At 35.6% G+C, this 27,750-nt stretch overlaps 1 protein-coding gene across 1 annotated transcript; it reads right to left on the bottom strand.

The window, feature by feature from the left end:
• Positions 1–4,016: 4,016 nt before the first annotated feature.
• On the bottom strand, positions 4,017–5,884 carry LOC145131750 (uncharacterized). The gene is made up of 5 exons (XM_079066404.1): positions 5,710–5,884; positions 4,997–5,385; positions 4,882–4,933; positions 4,685–4,801; positions 4,017–4,561 (listed from the first exon to the last, which is right to left on the bottom strand). The coding sequence occupies exons 1-5, from the start codon at positions 5,882–5,884 to the stop codon at positions 4,017–4,019; spliced, it is 1,278 nt and encodes a 425-aa protein (XP_078922530.1).
• Between the last annotated feature and the right edge of the window lie 21,866 nt (positions 5,885–27,750).

Raw genomic sequence — 27,750 nt, 5'->3', positions numbered from 1 at the left:
ATCCATGAAACTTGTTTTATTTTTAATATTTAATATATTAATAATTAATAAAAAAATTGTATATAATATATGCGGTGCGGTGCGGTTTTTTTGTGGTTTCTTAAAACTAATAACCGCACCGCACCGCAAATTTGCGGCTTTTAAAAAACAGAAAACCTCACATTCGGTTTTTATTGCGGTTGCGGTTTATACGGTTTTTGCGGTTAATTTTAGTTGCGGTGCGGTTTTTGCTCACCACTCGTCTGTAGGTAATGCTCCAACTCGTCAACACCAGAGTACAGCTCCTCCAGTCTGTCCCAAATCCCTTTGGCAGTATTGTACAAAAACACAAGGCGAAAAGTGTCTGGAGGAAGAGCAAATCTGATGATTCGCATAACCTTCAGATTGCACATTAACTTGTCCTTCTCATCATTTGTGATTTATGTGTCATCAGCAACAATTGCATCATACAGAGCTTGAGTTTTAACTTCTTATCTATTTCTGGAATACTTGTACGTCTCCACAATCATAGCATGCCAAATGCTAGATTCATGAGTTTCAATCCCAAGCACGTAATCCTCAAAGTAAAAAGCCCAGACTTCATAATCTTCTGGGAAAAGGATTGGAATCCTCGTAGTTGAACCGATACTACTGGGAAGATTGAATGAGAGTGAATGAAGGTCGTCCTTCGACATTTTGAGAGATTTCAATCAAAAATTGAATATAGAACCAGATATGTAAACAAAAATTGATTTCAAGGGAAAATAGGAAAATCAGATCTGTGATCTACAATCGATTTGCAAAGAAATAAGTGCAAATTGCAGAAATGATTGAGATAACACAAAAACAAATTTAATAAAACTTTGAAAAACCCTAAACAAAAACCCTCTTTCGCTCGACAGAAGAATAGCGATTGATTACACTATCTCCAGCTCTGATACCAATTGATAAGACCGATAGATTCTATATTCAATATGAAATACCAAAAAAACTCAGTTAACAAGAATGATATGGAATGAAATGAGCTCAATCTCCAATAACAAAGCACAAAGAACAGTTTGCAATTCGGAACTATTCTATGAGTGCTAGATGGTTACAAAAAGATCGATACAAAGGAAAGTGAACAGTGCGTTATTGATTAGCATACTAAGCAAAGAAACCGAAGATGGACAGGTCCATTTTGGAATCGGAATATGTACACAAAAATTCCGAACACAACCATTTGACACAACAAATATATAGACCTAACACTCTCTAAACTATCTAATGAACCTCAACTCACTCAAATTACTACATCATGTCACACACTCACATAAGGAATGGTACAAGCCTGTAAATAGGCAAATAATACAAGTCATGGAAATAACCGACATAAGTTACAAAGAGGGTCCTTGTCATCATCCATGTAGAACTTTGCATTCAACATTCTCCCCTTCAAAGTTTAGAATATATGACAAGGCTTCATCTTCCAAAAGAAGCATCTAGCAAATAAGAAGAGAACTCATGACAAGGAATTATCAAAGCAATCTACGAATCTCAATTCTCCAATAGTCTTTAAAATGGGTTCTAGGATATAAGAATGTGAAACCAAGAATCAAATGGAAAACCAACTTCAAACCCAAAAGAGCTCCAAAAGTGATTCTGCGACCTTCCACTTCTAATGTAATCCCAATGATAATCAAGAAACCAAACCCGCCATAACAACCCGCTTCAGAAACAAAAATCAAAATCACTTCATTTCATTGAAGAACTCCCACTCTAAGTCACAATAATCTTTAAATAATTCAATCACATAAACACCAAAAAAGTCATGTAACGAATCAAACTCCCAACTTTACTTGATCTTGAAAAAGTCAGATTCGATCAAAGCGTCATGGTCATTGGAACCTCGAAACCTTCTTCTAACGCTCAACAATGCCTAAAATGATATACCCCACTTTCAAATCACTTTCACAAGCTTCAACAAAAATCACCAATTTGATAAATCACAATTCACTTTCGAATGATCATATCAAATGACGTTTTTTGCGAAATTTTGACTTTCCGGAAAACCTTGGCTTGAATTGGAATCCATAAGTACTGTTCACTTGAAAAATGTTCATGAAAAATCAGATTTGATCAAACCGAACATCAGCCCTTGAATTTTGTAAAGCTTTCTGAATATGGATCAAAACCGCCATGTTGCTGAAATTACAGGGTCAAATATGTAAATTGAAGTTGTCTTCCCCATTTGTTTGATTAATGCGAGGCACAGGAAATTATCAGTTCTACATTCTAATTACTTTTGCTCCGACCACTTTCGCTCCAATTGTGAAATTGGCTTCATCATTGCGAAGGATTCGTTCCGATTATGAGAAAAATGATTCCAAGTGTGAGACCTAAACTGATGAATCAAATGCGAGACATAGCAACAAACTACGACCGCCTTTATTATTTTCGTTCTGATTTATATGGCTATCGTATTCAATTGCGAGAGCTACTTTCCAATTGTGAAACAATCGTCGCAAGTCATCTCCTCGTTCCGATTACACCTTCGCAAATGAATTCTTCACAGATTAAGCATGTTACCTTCTGTTGCCATTGTTCTAGAAAGGGATAATGACGAAAAAACCATTATATTTTGTCACATTTTCTTGTTTAACCACCAAATTTTCATAAGTTCTGAAGAAACCACCAATTTTTAGTAAAATGTTTCGACAAAATTGCAAATTTGGTCACTGTGGTATGTCAAAACTAGCACGTTTGGTCCAAAATGCGTTTGGCTTGCAAGGATGGTCCAATAGTTTCATTTTGTTGCAAGTTTAGTCTAATGGATTAACAGCCGTTACCAAGCTTCCATTACTTTACCCATGCCCCTCTCACTTAAGGGTATTTTAGTCCATTCATCTAGCCCCTTTATTATTTTATTATTATTTAGTCCATAAAGAAACTTCAACGTCTCTATTCTCGTCTCCAGCAACAAGCCCTAACGATCACTCCATCTGTGATTTCATCTTCTCCATCGATCGCCCCCCTCTGTGATTTCATCTTCTCCATCGACAATGGTGATGTGCTTCTGCAGAAAGTGGGAGATAGTTCGGACATCGTGGACATATAACAACCCAGGGCGCCGATTTTGGGGATATCTTGACCCGGTAAGTATGTTACAGTTTGTTTTTGACGACTTCTCCCTGATAATCTAATGTTTCTTTCTTCTTTTTTTCAAGAATTTGTCATGTGGGTTTATTGGATGGTATGATGAACCCGTGTGTGCTCGTTCCAAACTTATAATACCAGGGCTGCTTAGGACAATCAATAAGCTACGAAAAACAGTGGATGATATAAAAGATCAAGCAAGTAAGCATGAAAAAGAAGTGGTGAGGATCAAAGAACAAGCAACTATGTTGAATTATTACCTAGTCTATAGCTAGATTTTTTTGTTGTTGTGTTGGTGTTGTTGTAAGTGCACAAATGTTATGGTTATCTTTTGAAATAGGTTAGGGGTATATGTGTCTCGTTTAGCTAGTTTTTTGCAAATGTAGAACATTGTTGTAATTCAAATTAATGGTAATGAAAATTTGGTATCTATTGACCAATTATGGATTTGTTCTGTTGTTCATACATTACCGGCTAAAGATAACATAGCATGCATCCATATGTATGTAGTTAGCAGAAAAGCATACTAAACATATAATACCTATTACCATCTTCGAAATACATGTCATAAGTTAATTGAAAACAAAGTTATTGCAACAAAAGACATCCTACATCTAGGAATCAAAACAAAGTTGTTCAAAATAGTGAAACCAAAAGATAAAACCAACATAGTCCATCAAGTCCCTCCCTGAACTTTGCATGTCCTGCAGTTGTGACCTTTGTTTCCACACTTACTACATGTCACACTAACAAACTTTCTTGTTAGTTTCCCACTACCATGTGGGCCATGACCATGAATCTCACTGGGACCAGCATCTGACCTTTGACTCTGACTCTGACTCTTGCTTTGACTTCTCTCCTCCATGGATTGCCTTCTCTTCCTTTTGGGTCTCCCAGGTTGATTACAGGTGTGGGGGAGGTGTGATCTGCATTGGATACTCACTTCTAGGCCATAGTGCCCGCCCTTTAATTGGTTCCACCTTGTATCCATATGCAGTTTTCCAATTTTGTAGCCAGTGCACCTTGTAGACATAAGTATGGAGCTCTTGTACACACTCACCATGATCTGCTTTGTTATACAACACAGAGATCACATGTCTGCAAGGGATACCTGTTAATTCCCATTTCCTACAGCTGCATACCCTTTCATGCATATCAACAACATGTTGATCATTCCATGGGCCTTTGACTTGGTATTTTTCATCACCACACCAATCTGCAATGTACTGAGTAGCTGCTGCTTCATTCTTCTCCATGATCTTTGTTGCTGTTAGGGTGAGTGGGCCTACACGCTTCTGTTGCACATTAAGGACATTGCATATCCTCTTCATCATATATTCCCTAATAAACTCCAAGCAGCTAATAATTGTTTTATCTCTCCCATAAACCAGCTTGCCATTAAACACCTCACAAAGGTTGTTTAACAGCATGTCTGTGGTTTCTCTCCCTATATAGTAAAGGGTAAAAGTGTTATAATGTTGTGGTGGTCATAAAAGGGTAAAAGGGTAAAAGGGTCATAACAGGGTAAAAGGGTAAAAGTGTAAAGGGTAAAAGGGTCATAACAGCTTACCTGTGAAATGGCTTTTTGCCCAATGTTGTGGTGGTATTAACTTCAACCATTCATATGCTGAGTTGTCATATAAACTCAATTGGTGCATGTTATGGTTAAAATCTGGCACTGTTGTAGCTGTGGCACAATCCCAAAGGTGATCTTTATATTCCTTAGTTCTCTATTGTTTCTTATGCTCTCATGTATATGTCTGAGACAGAACCTATGCTCAGCACATGGGAACAGTTGACTAACTGCTTGTAGCAAACCCTGGCAACAAATTACACATGGTTAAAAAATAAAGATTAAAAATAATAAAAAAGCAACCATTACCTTTTGTCTGTCACTAACAAAAGTGAAATTAGACATAGCATGTAGATCCAAGTCATCACCAAGACATTCAAGGAACCACTTCCAAGATTCACAGTTTTCAATCTCTACAATGGCATATGCAAGTGGGTATATGCCATTGTTGGAATCTAATCCAACTGTAGTTAAGATCTGGCCTGGATAAGGGCCTTTCATATGAGCCCCATCTAACCCCAAGAAATCTCTTAAACAAGCTTTGAATCCCTTCTTCATCCCCCCTAGACAAACATATATTCTTTTGAAACATCTTGAAGTGCAATTCACCATGTTAGACTCTAAAATATCTCCAACTTCTAATTTGACTGTGGTATCAGGATTGCTCGACTGCAACTCAAGGATATAGTCTCTTAGAACTTCATATTGTTTTTTTTAATCACCCACTACAATATTTTTTGCATCTGCTTTAGCTCTAAAAACTTTTGGAATTGAGAAACCCACTCCATACTTCATTTGTAGCTGTTCTTGGAGAGCTTTAACTGGGATAGTAGGGTTGGATTCTACCTGATCCATAATTTGTTTGGACATAAACTTTGCTGTTGCAGCTCTGACCTTCCTTGTATTCATACAAGTGTGTTTTTCTTCATATGTTTTAATATACCAGCTGCTTGCATCTATAGACCTCGAGGCATGTAACATCCAAGGACAAGAAGAATCTGCTTTATCCTAACTTGACCCACCTTGTTTGTCCTTTTCTTTACTTTTCCCTTTACCATTCCCTTTACTTTTCTCAGGTTGGGTAGGTCCACCAACTCCATCATTAGTAAATGCCACAACTCCATTACATATGGCCTTCAATCTGCATTTTTCATTTTTTTTAAATGCAATATTCTTTTTTGTTTCTAATGCATGCATTTTGATTTTCTCTTTCAACTCCTGCTTACTGTTATACTTTTGACCTATTTTAAAATGACACTTATGAACCTCACCTAAAGAACAACTTTTTTCCTTACTTAGTTGTTTCAAAACTGCTCTTCTTTTCCTGTCCTAATCAGAATCCTCATCCATGGAATCAAAAGCATCATTGTCAATGACATCTAACTCATCGGCTTCTTCATCACTCTCATGTTGTCTAGGATTCCTAGTCCTTTTATCCAAGAACTCTACTTCTGTATCAATAATCATGTTAAAATCCCTCATATCAACTTCAACATCTTCAATTACATTATCTTCATCCACCCAATAATCACTATCATCACTATCATCTTCTTGCTCTGTTTCACTTCCTTCTTTACTTTCAACCTCACTTACATTTTGTTTTCCATTACTATCCATGTTAGACTGAGGTTAATTTTCACTTCCATATTGGACACAAGCATCAGTTTGATAGTCAAAATCCCAAAAGTCATTCATCTGAGGCTGGTTTTCTTCATCCATCTGAGGTTGGTTTTCTTCATCCATATGAGGTTCATTCACATCATACATGTCAGGGCCATTGACTCCATCAACATTGCTTTGTAGTATTTGTTGGTAGAATCCAATATCAAAATCAATAGCTGCCTCAACAAAGTCTTTGGCTATCTGCTCAATCTCACAAATACCATCAAAGTATATTTTCTTACTGCAAGATGCCATCACTCCATCCTTGCTCATAACCCTTTTCCTATTATATTCAGGTGATGAGGATACGACTTGAAGTACTTCATTGACTTGGATTTCTGGTTGGTTTGGTTGAGTGGGCACCACATCAGTAGGCGTAGTCATCACAGGTGTTTCCTTTGATTGGTCATGAGGAGCTTCATCATTGTGTTGCACATCCTCATGTGGTTCATCTAACTGTACAAGGGTAACCTTGGTAACAAGTTTAGGATTCAAGAAATAGGTGAGTAGTTTTGTTTCACCATGTTCTGTGTATACCTTCATCACTTTGTGCTCACTGACATATTGAGAAAAGTTTGCAACATCTTCATCATTTCCTAAAGGGCGAAGACCAAAGTGGAAGTCTCCACCAGGCACAAGAAAATGATAGTATATAATAGGAGGAACCCCATATCTGAAACCTTTCATGACTGCATCGAGCCATGAACTGAAAACTCATCTATATCTACCATGTCCATATAGTTTACAGTTCCGTCAATGTAACGAACATCAGGGTACTTAGTTAACTCACCTCCTTGGTACAACTTAATGGTAAACAATGTTGGGTGTCCATCTTCAAAACAAGTAAAAAAACACTTCAGGTGAAGTTACGTCAAAAAAATTCAAGAAATCAAAAGATGAACAAGGGCAAATTACGTACCATAAACAACCTTGGGGTTGAAGTGTGTGTTTAACAACCTTACGTGCCACATTGGTATGTTCATCCACCAATAATCTCACCAAATCGCAACTTAACTAACACAACAGATTTTGTGTCTAGGGCTTTTATTGATCTTGGTTAAAGAACGATGATCTACTTTATTGAGGAGGAGACGGACTGCTTTTATTGAGCTTTAGCGGGAACGGTTACAGGGATGAATGGACTAAAATACCCTTAAGTGAGAGGGGCATGGGTAAAGTAACGGGAGTTTGGTAACGGCTGTTAAGCCATTGGACTAAACTTGCAACAAAATGAAACTATTGGACCATCCTTGCAAGCCAAACCCATTTTGGACCAAACATGCTAGTTTTGACATACCACAGGGACCAAATTTGCAAATTTGTCAAATGTTTCAGCACGACCACTTTATCTAATAGGACCTATTTTAAATATGAAAAAAGCACTATATTTTTCTAAAAGTTCGGTTTAACCACCAATTTATGGGTGGTTAAACCTAACTTTTGATAAAATATAGTGTTTTTTTCGTACTTAAAATAGGTTTTAATAGGTAACAGTGGCCACGCTGAAACATTTTATCAAAAATTAGTGGTTTTTTCGTAACTTTTTAAAAATTGGTGGTTAAACCAAACTTTTGGAAAAATATAATGCTTTTTTCGTCATTTTCCCTTCTAGAAATAATAATCATCATCATTCCGAAATCAATTTTGCATTGCCTTTGAGCTGATCACTTTCGCACCTTTGGCCTTCGTTCCAAATCACCATGGTTATGAAAGTGCACATATACAGACTTTTGACCATCGGAAACCAATATCAAACATCAATTTCAATTTTCTCAAATAGATTTTCAGATCAAAAATCCAATTCAACCAAATATCATCATGTTCTTCATCTTTTCTTGACCAATATCATCAAACATTCACCAATTAACCATGCAAATCAAGAATTTCATCAACATCGATTACTAATTTTCAAATTAATCCCCAAAACCGGATGGATATCATCAATCGATCACAGTAACAGATCAACAAAGATTATGATCAATCAAATCATGATATAAACTTGCAACACGACTCTAGATTTAACTAAAGATTATAAGATCGAATAAAGAAAATATATCAATGGATTTAGAGATTGTGATGAATGAAATCATAAATTAGATTGAACAAAATCATGATTCAAGTACGTGATTAGAAACGTATTTATGATCAACGAATAAAATTGCTCCGATTCAAGAAGTATACGAAACAAGTAAAGAGATCAAGAATCAAGCAGTCGATATAAACGAGACTTGGACCAACGTCAAACAAAAATGTTAGAAACAAAATTGGATTTTGGTCTCAAATTGTATGGATATGAACACTAAGAATCACAAGATTGGGCTTTGAATGAACAATAACAGGTCGAGCATATTTGAATAGTGATTGGATCACAAGTTTGGGCTAAACATTAGGCTTTAAACAATGGTCAGATCGAATTTGGATAAAAAAAACAATGAAAATTGAGCTAGATCTTTGGGCTTGAAACAAACCAGATTCAACAAAAACAAATGATGAACAATAATTTCAAAATTAAGATCATGATTTCGAGAAATTTACCATAATCGTTCGAATTGTGAAGAATTTGTCAAATCTTGAACCGATACTCAAAATAATTATATATATCTTCAAGCATCCGCTCTGATACCAATTGTTGAGATAAGAATCACATAATCGACACGATATGATACGGTGAACATAATCTTGTAATTCAAATAAAAATGAGGAAGTTACAAAAAGGAAATAACTATCTCTCTCAAAACTATCTAATGAACCTCAACTCACTCAAAGGACTACACATATCACACACTCACATAAGGAGTGGTACAAGCCTATTCATAGGCAAATAATACAAGTCATAGAAAAAACACACATAAGTGACAAAGAGGGTCCTTGTCATCATCCATGTAGAACTTTGCATTCAACATCTTGGAGTTTGAGGAACTCCAGAGCTTGCTATGACACTCTAATGGTAATAATGCTCATGATGAGTAAGAAAAGGAGTCATGTTTGGCGTTACTTTGAGTCCATGCACAAGGACTTGACATTTGGAGGACTTAATGAACTTAAGGTTGTAGATCTTGATTTGTCGTAATTTCCTAACAGATAAAGTTGGAAACTTTATAAGTCATTGAGAAGAATCAGGTTTGAAGTTTTGAGCGTTGATCTGAAAAGATTAAGTGCTAAATGAAGAAAATGGCTTTTGACCAAAACCACGACGTGGCCAAGAGCTTCCCGAGACGTGGTGCCCTCCTGCAATTCAACCATTTTGTCCTGACTTGGCCACGACGTGGCAAAGAGCTTGCTACGACGTGGTGGCTATTGACCCGCTGACCGATAATCGTTGAATTTTGACTAGTTTGACCTTGGGTCTAACTTAAAGAATTTAGGTTGATTGATTAAGGTTTGACCTTTGTTGGATGATAGTCAGTTCATGGGTCTATCCAGTGCTAGGAGTTGAGAGTGTAGTAGTGTTGTAACGACCTAATTTTCAAAAGAAATTTTCATTTTTAAATAGTCAAAAACACTTCCAATAAACCATAAAACCTCAAGTACATTTGTTTTCAAATTCATAACATCAACAACATTATTCCAAACATCAGAGTGTCCCATAAAAACGCATGCGAGAGAGTCCATGTCGCGTTATCAAGCCTTGCCCTTGCCCTTAGGCTCAGATGTACCTGAAACAAATCCACAAACTGTAAGCTAATGCTTAGTGAGTTCCCCAAAGCATACCCCACACAATCCAGATAATCACAGAATCCATATTAGCTATAAAAGCTACATAAACCACATAAGCCATGCATATAATCATATACGGATGTCGTGGAAACCATCCAAGGTCTTACACCAAGTGCCACGGGAAACCCCCACATGGTCTTTACTAGCCGCCACTGGAACCCGCACGTGGTTTTGGCTCACTACCGTGGGAACCTCCACACGGTCTTCCCTAAGCATAGAAATATCATACGAACTAAACATGTAAACATACTAGGAAGCCGTGGAAACCCTCCAAGGACTTATACCAAATGTCATAGGAACCTCCTCATGGTCTTAACATAGTGCCACAGGAACCCCCCCGAGGACTTCCACACAAGTCTCATAGCAACGTATCATCAAATCTATTATCCATCCATATATATATATATATATATATATATATATATATATATATATATATATATATATATATATATATATATATATATATATATATATATATATAGGTTTAGGTTCTATGAAAAACAAAAAAACCCTAAAAATCATAAAAATGCATAAAAAAATACTTAGAGGTCACAAAACCTTTTTTTGAATTTTTTTTATAAAAAATCGCAGCTTTTTATTAAAATTCGCTGAAAAAAAAAAAAATCAAATTTTTTTTTTTTCAAATGTTTTTTCAGCAAATTTCTTTAAAAACCTGCGATTTTTTCATAAAAAATGTCAAAAAAAAGGTTTGTGATCTCTAGGTATTTTTTTTATGCATTTTTATGATTTTTGGGGTTTTCTTAGGGTTTTTTTGTTTTCCAAATAACCCTTCCCTATATATATATATATATATATATATATATATATATATATATATATATATATATATATATATATATATATATATATATATATATATAGAAGTAAGTTCAAATAAAAACAGTAAATAGTGTGAGAACGTAAAAACATTATGTTTATGTTATTATTCTGTAATAAATTTTGTATATGTGTATTGTTGAAGTAATTCTAATATAAATATTAACTTTCGATTAGTCATATATTCATTACAATGTGATTATTCTATTATAAACTTATGTATGTGCATTTTTGTAGTAAGTTCTAATTTTAATTTTAACCTTTGACTATTCATTTATTCTTTGCTGAATAATGACATAAAGTTGTCGATGCAAAATTCATTGCAGAATAATAACATAAAAAAGTGTTTTTACGTTCTCACACTATTTACTGTTTTTATTTGAACTGTCCCATATATATATATATATATATATATATATATATATATATATATATATATATATATATATATATATATATATGAGCTTAGGGAATATGTGACTGTCATGTACCTAAGCTTATATATAGAACCCTCCAAACTATGTAGTTTTGATCCATATATCAAAACCAATCATGATATCTCCTTTACTAATCTTCCTTAATCACGTGACTTACTAAATCAATTGAAATTATATTCTTTTTCTTCATTGTGTCTAAGAACTTAAAGCATTAAAACTCATGACCATTTAATCAACTGTTCTAAATTTTAAATGAAAATTAATAGAATAAAAGATAAAAGAAGAACATACAATAACTCAATCAAGGTTTTCAGAAATCATTGGAAATAGTTTTTTAATTGAGGGACAAAACTTATGAGTTATATTCGATAAAAAAATATTGGTTTTTTAGTATCCCTATAAACTTTAATGATTTTTTGCAATAAAAAAATATATATAATTGATGTTTTCCATTCCATTATTTATCTCAATTCAATGATATTCTATTAAAACAAATATAAAACAAAAATGAATTTGGATATTTTTTGTTTAAAACTACGTCATTTTAAAGGTTCTACACCTAATCTTAGGTACATAACAGCCATATATTCACTTTTCCCTATATATATATATATATATATATATATATATATATATATATATATATATATATATATATATATATATATATTCACTTTTCCCTATATATATATATATATATATATATATATATATATATATATATATATATAGGGCTAGGTTATTTTGTTTCTTACATTTATTGTATGCTATAATGCACTAATAGGAATTTAGTAAATTAAATAATTATTTAATTACATAAATATAGATATTAAATGATTTCCATAATTATATGTATATTAAATGATATCCATAATTATAATTCTCTTTTTATGGAAAATAATTAAATATGTCATTAATGTCAGCAATAACATTCTTTTAGAATGATTTCGCATCTATGTTTTTATATATGAGTTCATATTTTGTTTCAGGACTCACTCACTTAAAATACAATAAAGTTGCATGGAATATGAAGAACGAGAGTGTATTCTACTAGAATACACTTTCATTCTGCTGGAATACACTCTCATTCTTCTAAATATGAATTCATTCTGAAAAAATATTATTGTTGACATTAATGACGAATTTAATTAGTTTCCATAAAAATGAGTTATAAGTATGGATAGCATTTAATATACATATAATTAATACTAAATTCCTATTGGTGCATTCTAGCACACAATAGATGTGAGAAACATTTGAACCTACCTATATATATATATATATATATATATATATATATATATATATATATATATATATGTATATATATATATATATATATATATATATATATATATATATATATATATATATATAGGCTTAAGTTATTCTATTCAAAGTAATTATTATGTTATTGTATGCATAAATATGGGCCAATCAAATTTACTTATTTTAAGATAGTGATTAATATATATTATTGAATTAAATATAATTGAAAAATATCATCTTAATTAATTACAAGGGTAATTTAGTCAATTAACATAGTTTTAATAAAGAAAAATTGCATTTTTCAAAGGATCATAGATTCTATTAATTTTAAAAATCCGATTTTACGAATTATATTTCTTTTAATTCGGACTATCTGACAGAATATGTTTATGAGTATATTCAAAAATAAAAATATTCTTGAACCATAAATAATAAAAATATTCTTGAACCTATTTCTTGATCATGAATTTAAAAACTTCTTGTAGAATAACAAATTCTTGAACAATCAATTGAAAAATAAAAACAAAAAATACATTATTTCTTATAGAATACGGGTAATAATTGTTAAGAATTACATTTATTGTTAAAGAATAAAACTAAAAAAAACTTTCAAAATGGGAAAGAAAACATCAAAATCTAACAACGACTAATACATTCTAAAAGAATAATGTTGCTTAGAATCACTTTCAATTTTGTGGTCCGTTCTTCAAGCATCAACTTCGGTGATTCCAACAGAATTGTAATTTGTGATTCCATTCCAACAGAATTGGAATTCGTGATTCCATTCCAATAGAATTGGAATCACACCAATATCATCCATTGAATCATCTACATTAACATACTTGATACCTTTTCAAAATTCAACCTTGTCAAGATCCTGCACTGTCCACATAAGTGAAGTGTTAAATCAGAAAAAAAAACATAAATTGAAATATGAATCAATTCATAAAATGCAGCCAAAAAACTGCTCATTATAATATGTATATTAGTCCCAAATAAAATTAAACCACTAAAGGATGTCATCTTATAGAGCCTAACGAGACTACCTTAGTAGATAATATAAAAAGACCTAACACCATCTTGGGATGACATATAGAGTCCTACTCACAAAATTGTTGCACCTCCAACAAACCAATGTACTTTATCTCTACTTCAAAACACTCTGATGCTGCTACTGAACTATGCATAGATGATGGATGATTGATGATTTAGTATGAAACAAACCTGTTCCTCAAATGATACAACACGAGGCTGAATCTGATGAAGCGTGTAATGAGCGATCTGCTTTTGATTCTCAGGCTCCAACCTCCCCAACTATTCTGCAAATGTATGTAGCAGCTGTCTTGATACAACCAACGGAACATCGTCCGAAAGAACTGGCAATTCAACACAATAATCAATAATGAAAAGAACATACATACACAAAAAGTTACACAGATTGCACCATCATCTGTTAGATAAAACCCTAACTGCCTTTCTGAAAGAAGAATCAACAATGGAGCTAACCTCTTTTTTGATTTTTGAACAATCAAGAATCGATCAGAAGAAGAAGAAGAATCGATAATCAGAGAATTAGAATGGTAATGGTTTCCAGCTTTCTGTAGTTCTGAGGAGAATGAAGAATGAAATCAGAGGACAGAATCACAAAGATTCATAGAAAGAAAAAGAAGTCGCAATTGATTTTCTCACCTTAAATATAAACACAGATGTTAATGTTGGAGACAAAAAAACTGTAATAGTGAAATTAGGGTAGAAGGAAATTGGCATACCTGTGGAGTCAATGACGAAAACGAAGATGGAACTGTGAACCAAACGAAGATGGAGTCAATGATGAAAACGAAGTGAGATGAATTGATTTCGTTCTTCAATTTTATCGTTCTTCAATTCTATGTCGTTCATTCTCTCGTTCCTACTTTAGTCGATCATATGGGGGGGCGATGGTAGCTTGGTGGTGGGTGATGGTATTGATCGGCGACGGTGGTTGCAAGACTCACCTTCATCGATGTACAAGGTCGATGACGGCTGCCCTACTTTTTGTTTCAGGTGATTATCGACGGCTGTATATAAGAAAATAAATTAGGTTAAAAGTGAATGCTAGCATGATTATAGCGACTATTTGTGGAAGCTATTTATCAAATTAGTAAAATACCCTTGATTGTTTATTTAAATATTTAATTTTTTAATTAACTTTGATTGGCCCACATTTATGCATACAATAACACAATAATTAGTTAGAATACCTGAACCTATCTCTCTCTCTCTCTCTCTCTCTCTCTCTCTATATATATATATATATATATATATATATATATATATATATATATATATATATATATATATATATATATATATATATCATAAAATGGGCCGGCCTTGGTGCCTTGGACCCATTGGTATGGTGAGAAGGCCCACCTCTCAAGAATGTCGAACTGATAAGATAGAATCAGATAAGTCCCAACGTGTAGCTCCAACTCAACTGTCTACACCCATCATGTGATCAACTTGTTAAAATCCCGAAATATCAAGAATACACTCCAAGTCAAACTTGGTCACCCCTGGTCAAAGTCCAAGTCAACAGTCAAGGTCAACAGTCCATGTTCACCCCAACTCGTCGAGTGCATCCGACAACTCTCCGAGTTACCTGAGTAACTCGCCAACTCTCTGAGTTACCTGAGTAACTCATCGAGTTCCTTAATGTCCAGAAGACCGAAAACCCATGTAGACCGAAAACTCTAATCCTTCACTGAAATCACTCAGAATCTCGAAAACGGGTAAACCTACCCGACTCGTCGAGTTGGCTAAGCAACTAGTCGAGTCCCTTCAGCCCTTTTTGTGTTTAGTATTTTTTTAAGTTACTCCAAAGCTCCAAATTGCAGATCTAGCCTCCTAGGGCATGGTTTCCACGTAAAGTTGCAAACTTTACGTGCATACAAGATCCTAAATGGCAAAACCAAGCTAAGGGAGGGGTTTAAGCCAAAAAGAAGGGCTAAAGCTTGATAATTTCAGTAACTTTATAACTCTAAGGACTTAGAGGAGTCCAGATCTGAAGTTACAACTTCAGATCATGCCCAATACCCGAAATGATCCACAAATATACTAAAAATGGCCTTAAATCCAAGAATAAGGAGATCTACTACTAGAGTGATCAAGGTAACAGCTTGTTACCTTCGAATGGAAGCCAAAACGATGTATATGCTGGATCTGCAAGCTCCTTCGCGTTCCAAGCTTCCCAACCTTCAAACTTCTTCCACAAATGCACCACAAACACTCTCTTAGCCTCAGAAGCACAAAGAAGTAGCAAAGAACGGCTAGGGTTTCCTTCTCTGGGTAATGAGGTGATAAGGGAGGCCAAAGGATGTGGATTAAGTCCTTTATATAGGGTGCAAACCCTAAAAATTAGGGTTTTCCTTTACAGCGCCTACTCATTGAGTCAGGGCCTTCCGACTCGTCGAATAGGATCTAAATCTTGCGTCCTCATAAATGATCCCTACCCGACGAGTTGGAGCTCCCCAACTCGTCGAGTCCTATCACAAAACCCTAAAACATAAAGATTTAAATGATACCTGGAACAGGCGTTACAAGTGTTTCTCTTATTATGCGTATCAAATGATTCTCCTCATTATACTACATCTTACGATATATATCCTTGCATGGTAGGATATAAGTAGGTAGTGATATACTGAGTGCCCTAGGGGTTGTATGTAGTCATGTAGTATAGCCTGAGACCTTTTGATCCAGGATTTCTTGCTTCTTCCTTGTTTGGTTGTTGCTTTAGGGTAGAATCACATGTACGACTGTTTATCCTACCTCTGATTATATATAACTTTGCATTCATTTGGTGAACTTCTAGTTGTGGCGTAGTGTGTTGTATGAGACCATGTATGTTGTAGTGGGTTGTTAGACAGATAGACTAATGTAGACTGTTGCATGTGTTTGTATGTTTGTTATATATATGTCGACATATCTTGTGGTGGGTTGAGGCAGCCTTGCTTTGTACGGTAGGCCAAGATACTCGGGCGGGACAGTGTTGTGCTGAAGGCCAGGTGCGGCCCAGTTGTATGCGAAAGACGACTGGGGAGGACCAGTCTTGGACTGAAGGCCATTGTGTGTATGCTTGGATGTATATGGTGGTGTGTGGTATTTTCTGGGGAACTCACTAAGCTTTGACTTACAGTTGTGGATTAAATGTTTTTAGGTACTTCCGATGACCGTGAGAAGGCGAAGGCATGATTGTACACACTCATCAACAACATTGGTGGTTCACATTTATTATGATACTTTGATTTTCACAAAATTTTATTTTGAAAAATGAGTTTTCCTGACTTCGGGTTTTCTAAGAAAATGGTGTTTTATCTCAATTAAAAATGATTGTTTTTGTGGAAATGGGATCTTACAAGATGGTATCAGAGCCCTGGTTTGAGGGATTTGTGTAACACCAGTCAAATTTAGGTCAAAAATAAATTGATCAATAATCCTAATTGGGATGAACAAAGTGGTAGAGATTGTAACAAGGTTTCGAAAAATATAAAGAACACTGAAATCCGAGTTATAACGAAGAAGTTATGACCAATCGAAGATCCGCGACAAAACCGGCAAAACACTGTTCAGTGTAAAGCGTGAATTTTTCGATAAAAGGCTTTTTAGCCTAAAAAATCTAAATGAAAGTTGTAGAATATGTTAAACCGAGAACTTTCATAAAAAGAACGTAAAAATCTGACTTCGTATAAGGAAGTTATGATTTTTCTAAGTTTCGGTTTAGCAGTAGACAGCTAAAAATTCGAAATAAAAATCGATCGATATTTAGCCGACACAACTTAAACGAGAATCGAAGGTCTCGTCAAAAGTAGTACAACGGTAAAAAGACAGATGAAAATGGACGTCGGATGAAGAAGTTATGAATTTTTAACTGATTTTCCTGTCCCGGTCTGTTAAAAATAATAATATTAAAAATAAATCAAAATTAGCCGACGAAGTCTAAACGAAATTCGTAGAGTATAATTTTACCTACGCGTGCATATAAAAAAGGTCGAAAACGGAGCTCGTATGCGAAAGTTATGAATTTTGTAAGTTTTGGGCACAAAAATCGAAAAATCTTGAAAACCGGGAAATTTCGCATGGTCACCATTCGGCCACGTCACCTCGCATGCGAGGCTGCTTCCTGTCTGCCATGTGTTCGCTGCTGATTCGACCGAAGGGGAGGCCTAACCCGGTTCCGACACGCGCATCGCACGGTGGAGCTTCCGAGCTCGGACCCGTGTCCGCCTGCGAGCTGAGCCACGTGCCTTCCTTCCCTCGCTGCCACCTCGCCTGCTGACTCCTCCCCCTCGCCACCTAACCGAACACGCGTCGCCACCTCCCCTCTTCGGACCGAACCCTCGCACCTATATAAAGGGTGCAAGACTCTCCGGTTCCTTCACCATTTTTACCCCAAATTTCACCATTTTTCACATTTTTCACCCCTTTAAACTTCCTTACAACCCCCCGAAGCCCTGATATCATATTTAACACTAGAAGCAAGCTCCGAAGCCCCAGAATTCTCGAGAAGCTAACCTCTTTCCATTCGAAGTGCTGCCCGCATAAAGCCCGATTTTAATCAAAAACTCGCGGTTTCTTCGAGAATGATCATTTATAGAAACGAAACGCTGCCCAAATCACCACTTATCAGGTGGGTACATACCCCCGTATTTTCATAATTTTTACTGTTTTAAGGGGGGGGAATACAAGTGTAACACAAGAATGTTTGTGTTATAAATAAATTGAAGTCATATAAATTCTTCTAGAATAACGTTAAACTCTTTTATAACTCTTTAAACTTATAATTGTCAAAATCATGTTTATATATGTATAAATATATAAATAAGATTTGAAGGGCTTAGGACTAATAAATTATCTTATTTCCTTTTCCTTGTTTGGATGTGGAATTAAGGTGGTGTTATTTGTCCGAAGGTCGTTTCCTTTTTAATTATATATATATATATATATATATATATATATATATATATATATATATATATATATATATATATATATGAATATAAAAGGTTACTTCATTCGGTATCATTACCTTTGTATCATGCTGAACAAAGGTGTTCATCAATCATCTTAAACTTATATATGGAAAAGTTTCATCATTACTGTTAAAAGCCTTTTTTCCACTGTATTACTCGTAATCTCGTTGAAGCAATAAATTTGTGAGACACTTCATGGTGTACTTATCTAAGTACGACCTTAAGTCCTGACTTATTAACCAGAATCTCCTGGAGGAAGAGCGTGAATTTGTGTATTGATCTATACGGGACTAACAATCCCGCAACTTAACTTTTCGCTACAGTTTGGCCAGCAGGCCTAGGGTGACAAATGTCATATCGTTTCCGACGCCTGAAGAACGTCGCATCAGGCACATCAGTCATATTAGTATGGTTAATAGAACTCACATGGAGAAAACAACGATTAATCTACGTAGTAATATACTTCTTTTAAAACAGTAAGAAAAGATAATACATCATACCGGGTTTGCTTTTACAAGGGTAGAAATACAACGTACCAGGGTTAGCAAATCACGGGGTAATAATACATCATGTTGGGTTTGCATTAACAGGGGTACAAATACAACATACCAGGGTTAGCAAATCACGGGGTAATAATACATCATACCGGGTTTGCATTAACAGGGGTACAAATACAACGGACCAGGGTTAGCAAATCACGGGGTAATAATACATCATACCGGGTTTGCATTAACAGGGGTACAAATACAACGTACCAGGGTTAGCAATCACGGGGTAATAATACAAACTGAATTAGAAACTGTAGAACGGATATAACTAAGAATACTTTTACAAATGGAACGGTTTATGGGATTAAACTACTTTTACAAATGGAACGGTTTTATGGGGATTTAAAACCACTTATCAGATGGAACTTAGTCATTCACTCTCTTTAAACTAGTATAACATAAATGACCTTTAGTGGCAAATTCTATAATTCCTTAGTTTATACGTCAGAGTTATATATAAGTAATATCCGATTGACAGTGAAATGTGTGACTTCCGCCTTACTTCCTATTCCTTGTTTGGTTGTGGGCTTAGGGCAGATTCACCCATTTAACTGTCCATTCGATATTAGGTTATATAAAACTGGTATAAACTAAGTAATTGCAGAGGGAACTATTGAGGTTATCATTTTATCGCATCAGGAAATATAGGATTTTCTGGAGGAACCAGCGAACTTTTCCAAGAACTTAGAGTATACTTTATATAACTAAAATACTTATGAACTCACCAGTTTAAATGTTGATCTACTCTTTCAAAATAACTTGTATTCTCAGGAATCCAGTAAACAGGTACACTCCCGAAGTTTTTGAGAAGACTACCTTGTACCGTATTGCGTCTCTTGTCTTCTACTGTATTTACTTTGATGTTTGAATATGTAATGTTTAAACACTTATGTAAAACCTATATTTATTTATGCAATCATTGTTTGTACTTTGATTACTATATCGCATGTGTTGTGATACTTACATGAAGTCCTCCGTCCCAGAACGTTTCCGCCGTTCTGGTTTAGGGGTGTGACAGATTGGTATCAGAGCATTGTTTATAGTGAACTTAGTATATCAGTCATAAAAGATATACAACTATAAACCCATTGGGATAAAAACACTCTGACCAAGAGTTATACTTTAAAAATATAACAATATTTTATAAAAGTATAAGTACATGCAGAATATATATACTAGAATAAGTATCACAAGAAGAACAAAACAAAAGTATTTGGATGTTGGACATTACAGTTAAACCTGGACAGTTATGTAATCATATCTGGGATCAATATAGCCTGATCAACTATATTCATTTGAAATATGACCAACATGTGTTTGGGAGTGATTGTAGTGTTGCAACAAATCTAAAACTTACCTAGGTACGAGAAGAATTCTAGAACCAAACATAATGGTTAAAATACTATAGGAGTATTTTAGGATGCTATAACAAGAAAACTGAAAACTTATCAACTTCTTATATCTAGAAGTCCAAGAATCAAACTTATAATTAAAATACCATGGAAGTATTATAGATACCATAAATAATGTTGGGGAAATGTTAAAAAGATCTTTTCTGGTAAGTCTATAATTACTAAGTGGATACATTAAGGTTATATATAGTTGAGATTTTATAGCCTTAGAATATGTGATTTTCACTCTACTTCCTTTTCCTCGTTTGGATGTGGTTTTAGAGTAGGATTACTTATTCGAAGGTCTGTTTGATCTGGATTATATATAATCGGTACACACCATGTGATTATAGAAGGACCAGAAAGGATCACCTTCGTAAAAATTTAAATTTTCTCATAGATTCTTTAGACATTCTCATTCTCGTATAAACCCCTTAGTTAGATGTAGTCACTCCAGCAATCAATAGAAGAGTCAAGGAGAATCCAACATAATTTCATTAGGAGAATTCTGAAACAGATGAGAAATAAAGAAACTATAGAAATCATTTAGTGCCCTTACCCTATTAAGGACACCAATGAGAGATTCGCATGAACTTCCAAGATTCAAAATCTTCATTATGAAGTAATGGGGATCAGTGTCAGAATCGGAAGAAAGACTGCTCAGGAATTCAATATACCTACGGAAGAGAAGGACACCCTATATATACCAGGAGAGAACAAATCGTTACCGCCCAGAATAGAACAGAGAACAGAGGAAAACCACGCGTGATTCATGTGAAGTGTTTGAGCGCCTTTCCATTTAAGTAATAACTAGTAAATCGATTCAACCTAGTGAGTTAGTATTTACATTACTCACATTAGGTTTTGAGCTTATCGTCTTTCCCTGACACGGCTAAAAACAATAAATCGGATCACGAAATCTCAATTGATAGTGATTACTTCTCAAATTCATAAGTCTATTTTATGTTGACTTTATTATGAATTATTTTCAAATCATTTTGAAAGTTGGAAAACGATATTCACCAATCAAAGGTAACTTAGTTCGGATGATACTCGGTTCATAACCATTCTAGAAACTTATTTCTGCTCTTTACCAGGACTGCATCATAGGGACGCAGGTCGAATCATTAAGAATAGTATAACAAAACGAAAGATTTATATGTAGATACAAATGATTATAACACATCAAGAGCCAACGATAGTCGCTCACGAGCTCATTTTCTTATCGTATAACAGAATCATGCCTCCAAAGAAACATAACCAACCTACCAGCAAAACACCAATCCTTCAAATAGATGCGGCTACGTTTCAAGCTGCAGTCACAGCAGCTGTAGCAGCTGTCATGGCACACCTTAATACTAACAATGCAAATGTTAGTGGTAATGCTATCGGCAACCCCGATCGTGGTGATGACCAAGTACAACAACGAGTACCTATTTGTAAGGACACTTCGAACCTTAAGCCTAATATCCTGAAACGAAAGTTCGAGAACATGAAAGGGAGTTGTTCAACTCAAGAACCTAATAGAGGGCAACGAACTCGGGCAGTCAATACCCCCATCAGCATTGTTATTCCAGCACCGACCACGCCGTACTTAGGAAACCTCCCACACTGTAGCAAGTGCAACTACCATCATCATGGAGTTTGCCGAGAGCTTCATTGCAATAGATGCAACATGAAGGGGCACACCGCCTGCATCTGTAGAACTCCGGTTGAGTTCATCACTTCAACTACCAATGTTGGAACCATTCCAATATGTCACCTATGTGGTGAAATAGGACATTACAAGAGGGACTGTCCAACAGAGAAGAACGACGGGGGAGCAGAAGGAGTTTGACCCCAATGCATAGGAAGGCATCAAAGAACCCTGCTATATTTTTGGTACGCTTCCAAACCCCAATAATTATCTATAATTATGATTACTCTCCCGTTCAAATTAAATCACAACATTCATATAAAATTTGAAACCCTAACAGGTAAGCTATGATGACTTAGGGTATACGTAAGGGTCATTTATAATTAAGATTTGTAGATTTAGAGTGAGTAACCCCGCCTCATTTCTTGTTCCTTGTTTGGTTGTGGATTTAAGGCAGGGTTGCTCAGTCAAAGGTCTTACCAATCTTAATTATACATGACTTGTATACACCAAGCGATTATAGAGAGACCTAGTATGGATCGTTTCATGAAAGTTCATAATTTCAAATTATCGTAACCCTCGTATTGTAGTACCCACCAATTTCGAATCAAAAAGGGGTTCGTAGCGATAATAACAGAATACAACCAGAAGCGCTGAAAACTTATGTACATAGGATAGTTCATCATCCTAATAATCATTCCTCCCAGAACGACTTAATATATGTTTCGTCAAGAAGTTCTGACATGTTCATCTGACATGGTTTGGCTTGGTCCTTACCATGCAAAATTCTTATTCCATGTAAAAGAACTTTTTCCTTAATCAGCCGTAAGATGAAATTCTTCAAATCCATAACGCAAACCCTTGTGTCATCTTTCATTTCAAAACTTCAGAAGTACCCACGCGAAGGTACCACGCCCTTCTAGCCTACTCAGTAGACAGGAAACTTGAAACGAAAAGCACCGAAGTATTCTTAGAAGTCAGTAACCACCGAAGTACCCTAATAGATCTCATAGGAAAATCATTGTACCGTAGGTCAAGTTCAAGAATAGAGACTAAGAATTCATTAGGATGTGTAATTCCCCCTATCTCCTGTTCCTTGTTTGGTTGTGGACCTGGGGCAGAGCCACCCATCCGAACGTTTTGTGAAATCTAAATTATATACGACTTGTATACACGAGGTGATGGTGGATGACCAAAGTATGAGTCTTATCATGAACTTCAGAGAAAAAGCCTTCATAAAATATTCTACCAGGAGGAATTCAACGTGAGACCACGACAGTGGGTCGAACTACTAAATGACTACGAATTCGAAATTCGTTATCATCCCGACAAAGCCAATATAGTAGATGACACCCTAAGTCGGAAAGAGTACTCAGGTCGTAGAGCCAATCATTGACTATGATAACCCATTCAAATATGTCCACACAAAGTAAGGAGGTTCAACAGGAAGCCTCGAAACCTGAAAATGTGGCAGGTGAAACCTTGGGAAGAATGGATAAGCACTTTGACAAATAAGTCAAAACCGTGTGCTTCACGGAAGATAAAGAATCTAACTATTAAGTGTGTCCGAGAGATTAGCTAGACTGCACGGTGTTCCAAAATTTGTTATCATTGTTTGAGATAGTAGAATCATCTCCAAGTTCAGGCAGTCACTTCAGAAATCTCGGAGAACTAGGCTAAGCATAAGAATAGCCTACAAATCCACAAACCGGCAGACAGAATGAGAGAACGATCCAATCATTAGAAGTCATGCTAAGAATGTATGTGATCAACCTTGGTAAGGCATGGGATACCCATTTATCAATTAGTCAAGTCCTTTATCATACTAGCATTTAAGTTGGTCCATTCGAAACCTTATGTGGTCGTAAGTGCAGATCCTATCTTCACTGGACTAAATTAGGTGACACACAACTAGCTAGAGGTCCAATTTCCAGACAACACCTTCGCTGATCCGGAATTCATCCGAGAAAATACCAAAAAGAGAATATGAATCAGGAAGCGACATAAAGCTTCCATAGTTAATCAGAGAAGCTACGACTTCGATAAAAGAAAACCCTTGGAATTCCAGGTTGATGACCTTGTCATATGAAAGTCTCACCCCGGAAGGGCAAGATACGCTTCAGAAAGCGTGGAATACTAAATCCAAGGTACATAGGACCATTCGAGATTCTTACCAGAATCGGTCTTGTAGCTTATAAACTTAAACTACCACAAAACTTAATAACATTCATCCCACCTTTAACATATCTAATCTAAAGAGGTGACTATCCGATGAAACACTTGTTATTTCACTCGATGAAATCAAGTTAAATAAAAGTCTACACTTTGTAGAAGAACTAATAGAACTCATGGATAGGGAAATCAAAAGAACCAAGCAAAGTCTTATCCCGATAGTGAAGGTTCGCTGGATTGCAAACCGGGGACCTGAATTCACTTGGGAAAGCGAAGATTATATGAAACGAAAATATCTACATCTTTTCCCTAGTCCATGAGTAACACTTTAGACTTAATTTCGGGACGAAATTCCCTCTAACGAGGGGATAATGTAACACCAGTCAAATTTAGGTCAAAAATAAATTGATCAATAATCGTAATTGGGATGAAAAAAGTGGTAGAGATTGTAACAAGGTTTCCAAAAATATAAAGAACACTGAAATCCGAGTTATAACGAAGAAGTTATGAGCAATCGAACATCTGCGACAAAACCGGCAAAACACTGTTTAATGTAAAATGTGAATTTTCGATAAAAGGCTTTTTAGCCTTAACAATCTAAATGAAAGTTGTAGAATATGTTAAACTGAGAAGTTTCATCAAAAGAACGTAAAAATCTGACGTCGTATGAGGAAGTTATGAGTTTTCTAAGTTTAGGTTTAGCAGTAGACAGCTACAAATTCGAAATAAAAATCGATCGATATTTAGCCAACACAACTTAAACGAGAATCGAAGGTCTCGTCAAAAGTAGTACAACGGTAAAAAGATAGATGAAAACGGATGTCGGATGAAGAAGTTATGAATTTTTAACGGATTTTCCTGTCATGGTCTGTTAAAAATAATAATATTAAAAATAAAGTCAAAATTAGCCGACGAAGTCTAAACGAAATTCGTATAGTATAATTTTACCTACGCGTGCATATAAAGAACGTCAAACACGGAGCTCGTATGCGAAAGTTATGAATTTCGCAAGTTTCGGGCTAAAAAATTGAAAAATCTTGAAAACCGGGAAATTTCGCATGGTCACCATTCGGCCACGTCACCTCGCATGCGAGGCTGCTTCGTGTCCGCCACGTGTTCGCTGCTGATTCAACCGAAGGTGCGGCCCAACCCGGTTCCGACACGCGCCTCGCACGGTGGAGCTTCCGAGCTCGGATCGTGTCCACCTGCGAGCCGAGCCACGCGCCTTCCTTCCCTTGCTGCCACCTCGCCTGCTGACCCCTCCCCATCGCCACCTGTCCGAACACGCGTCGCTACCTCCTCTCTTCGGACCGAACCCTCGCACCTATATAAAGGGTGCGAGACTCTCCGGTTCCTTCACCGTTTTTACCCAAAATTTCACCATTTTTCACCCCTTTAAACTTCCTTACAACCCTCCGAAGCCCCGATATCATATTTAACACTCGAAGCAAGCCCCGAAGCCCCGAAATTCTCGAGAAGCTAACCTATTTCTAGTCGAAGTGCTGCCCGCATAAAGCCTGGTTTTTAATCAAAAACTCGTGGTTTCTTCGAGAAAGATCATTTATAGAAACGAAACACTGCCCAAATCACCACTTATCAGGTGAGTTCATACCCCCATGTTTTCATAATTTTTACTGTTTTAAGGGGGGGAATACAAGTCTAACACAAGAATCTTTGTGTTATAAATAAATTGAAGTTATATAAATTCTTTTAGAATAACGTTAAACTCTTTTATAACTCTTTAAACTTATAATTGCCAAAATCATGTTTATATATGTATAAATATATAAATAAGATTTGAAGGGCTTAGGACTAAGAAATTATCTTATTTCCTTTTCCTTGTTTGGATAAGGAATTAAGGTGGTGTTATTTGTCCGAAGGTCGTTTCCTTCTTAATTTTATATATATATATATATATATATATATATATATATATATATATATATATATATATATATATATATATATATATATATATATGTATATATTATACATATATGAATATAAAAGGTTACTTCATTCGGTATCATTACCTTTGTATCATGCTGAACAAATGTGTTCATCCATGAGAAATCATGCTAATCAGATAGAACATATAAATTATAATAGGTATAATTTATGGGTCAATTCTCAATATCAATCATCTTAAACTTATATATGGAAAAGTTTCATCATTACTGTTAAAAGCATTTTTTCCACTGTATTACTCGTAATCTCGTTGAAGCAATAAATTTGTGAGACACTTCATGGTGTACTTATCTAAGTACGACCTTAAGTCCTGGCTTATTAACTAGAATCTTCTGGAGGGAGAGCGTGAATTTGTGTATAGATCTATACGGGACTGACAATCCCGCACCTTAACTATTCGCTACAGTTTTGCCGTCAGGCCTAGGGTGACAAATGTCATATCGTTTCCGACGCCTGAAGAACGTCGCATTAGGCACATCAGTCATATTAGTATGTTTAATAGAACTCACATGGAGAAAACAACGATTAACCTAGGTAGTAATATATTTCTTTTAAAACAGTAAGAAAAGATAATACATCATACCTGTGACGACGTAAATTTTCAAACAATTTTTCATTTTTTGAACATAACATTTCTCATTTAAATCATCTCAAAACACAAGTCTATCAAATTTTATCACGGTAAAACACATCCCAGAATCTCAAATACAAAATCCTCTATCAGATTGTACAAATCATGCCGGCGCCTTCCCACGATCCTTGCTAGTACCTGAAACACATGTCACATAACACGGTAAGCATAAATGCTTAGTGGGTTCCCCAAAATACTACATACAACACATAAGCCACTCGAGGCTCTAACTCTATGAGACCTTCCAGTCAATGTGTCTCGGGGCCTTCCGGTCCCACAATCTGAGTAGACCTTCCGGTCCTACTCTATCGAACTTCTGGTCCATACCATATTGACCTTCCGGTCCATCCACTGCTGACCTTCTGGTCCATACCCTGTTGACCTTCCGGTCTATACCATACTACTCATAACATACATAACACATACATATCACATACTCGTCATAACACATAAGACCTTCCGGTCACACACAATTACCATTCTAGGTAAGGTATAGTGAGGAGACTCACCTCGTATGATGTCTAGTAAGCTCTCATGCTCGATATCCTCGATCTAGCCTCCGCCTATCAAAATGATAATTTCTCTAATCAATTCTCTCTTATATTCTCATCTCTAAGGAATGGGTAGAAGACCATTCTACCCCTCCATGGCCTCTCTTGAATCAGTTTGACCAAACCCTGAGGTCAACTGAAGTCAACTCCAGTCAACGGTCGAACTTTGACCAGACTCGTCGAGTGTACTCGGGTGACTCGGCGAGTGCATGCGTGTCCTCTAAATCCTCCTA

Source organism: Lactuca virosa, chromosome 8, assembly GCF_052849685.1.
Source record: "Lactuca virosa cultivar CGN04683 chromosome 8, Lactuca_virosa_CGN04683_v6, whole genome shotgun sequence".
NCBI classification, from domain to species: Eukaryota; Viridiplantae; Streptophyta; class Magnoliopsida; order Asterales; family Asteraceae; genus Lactuca; species Lactuca virosa.
This window is presented reverse-complemented; position numbering and strand designations above follow the sequence as displayed.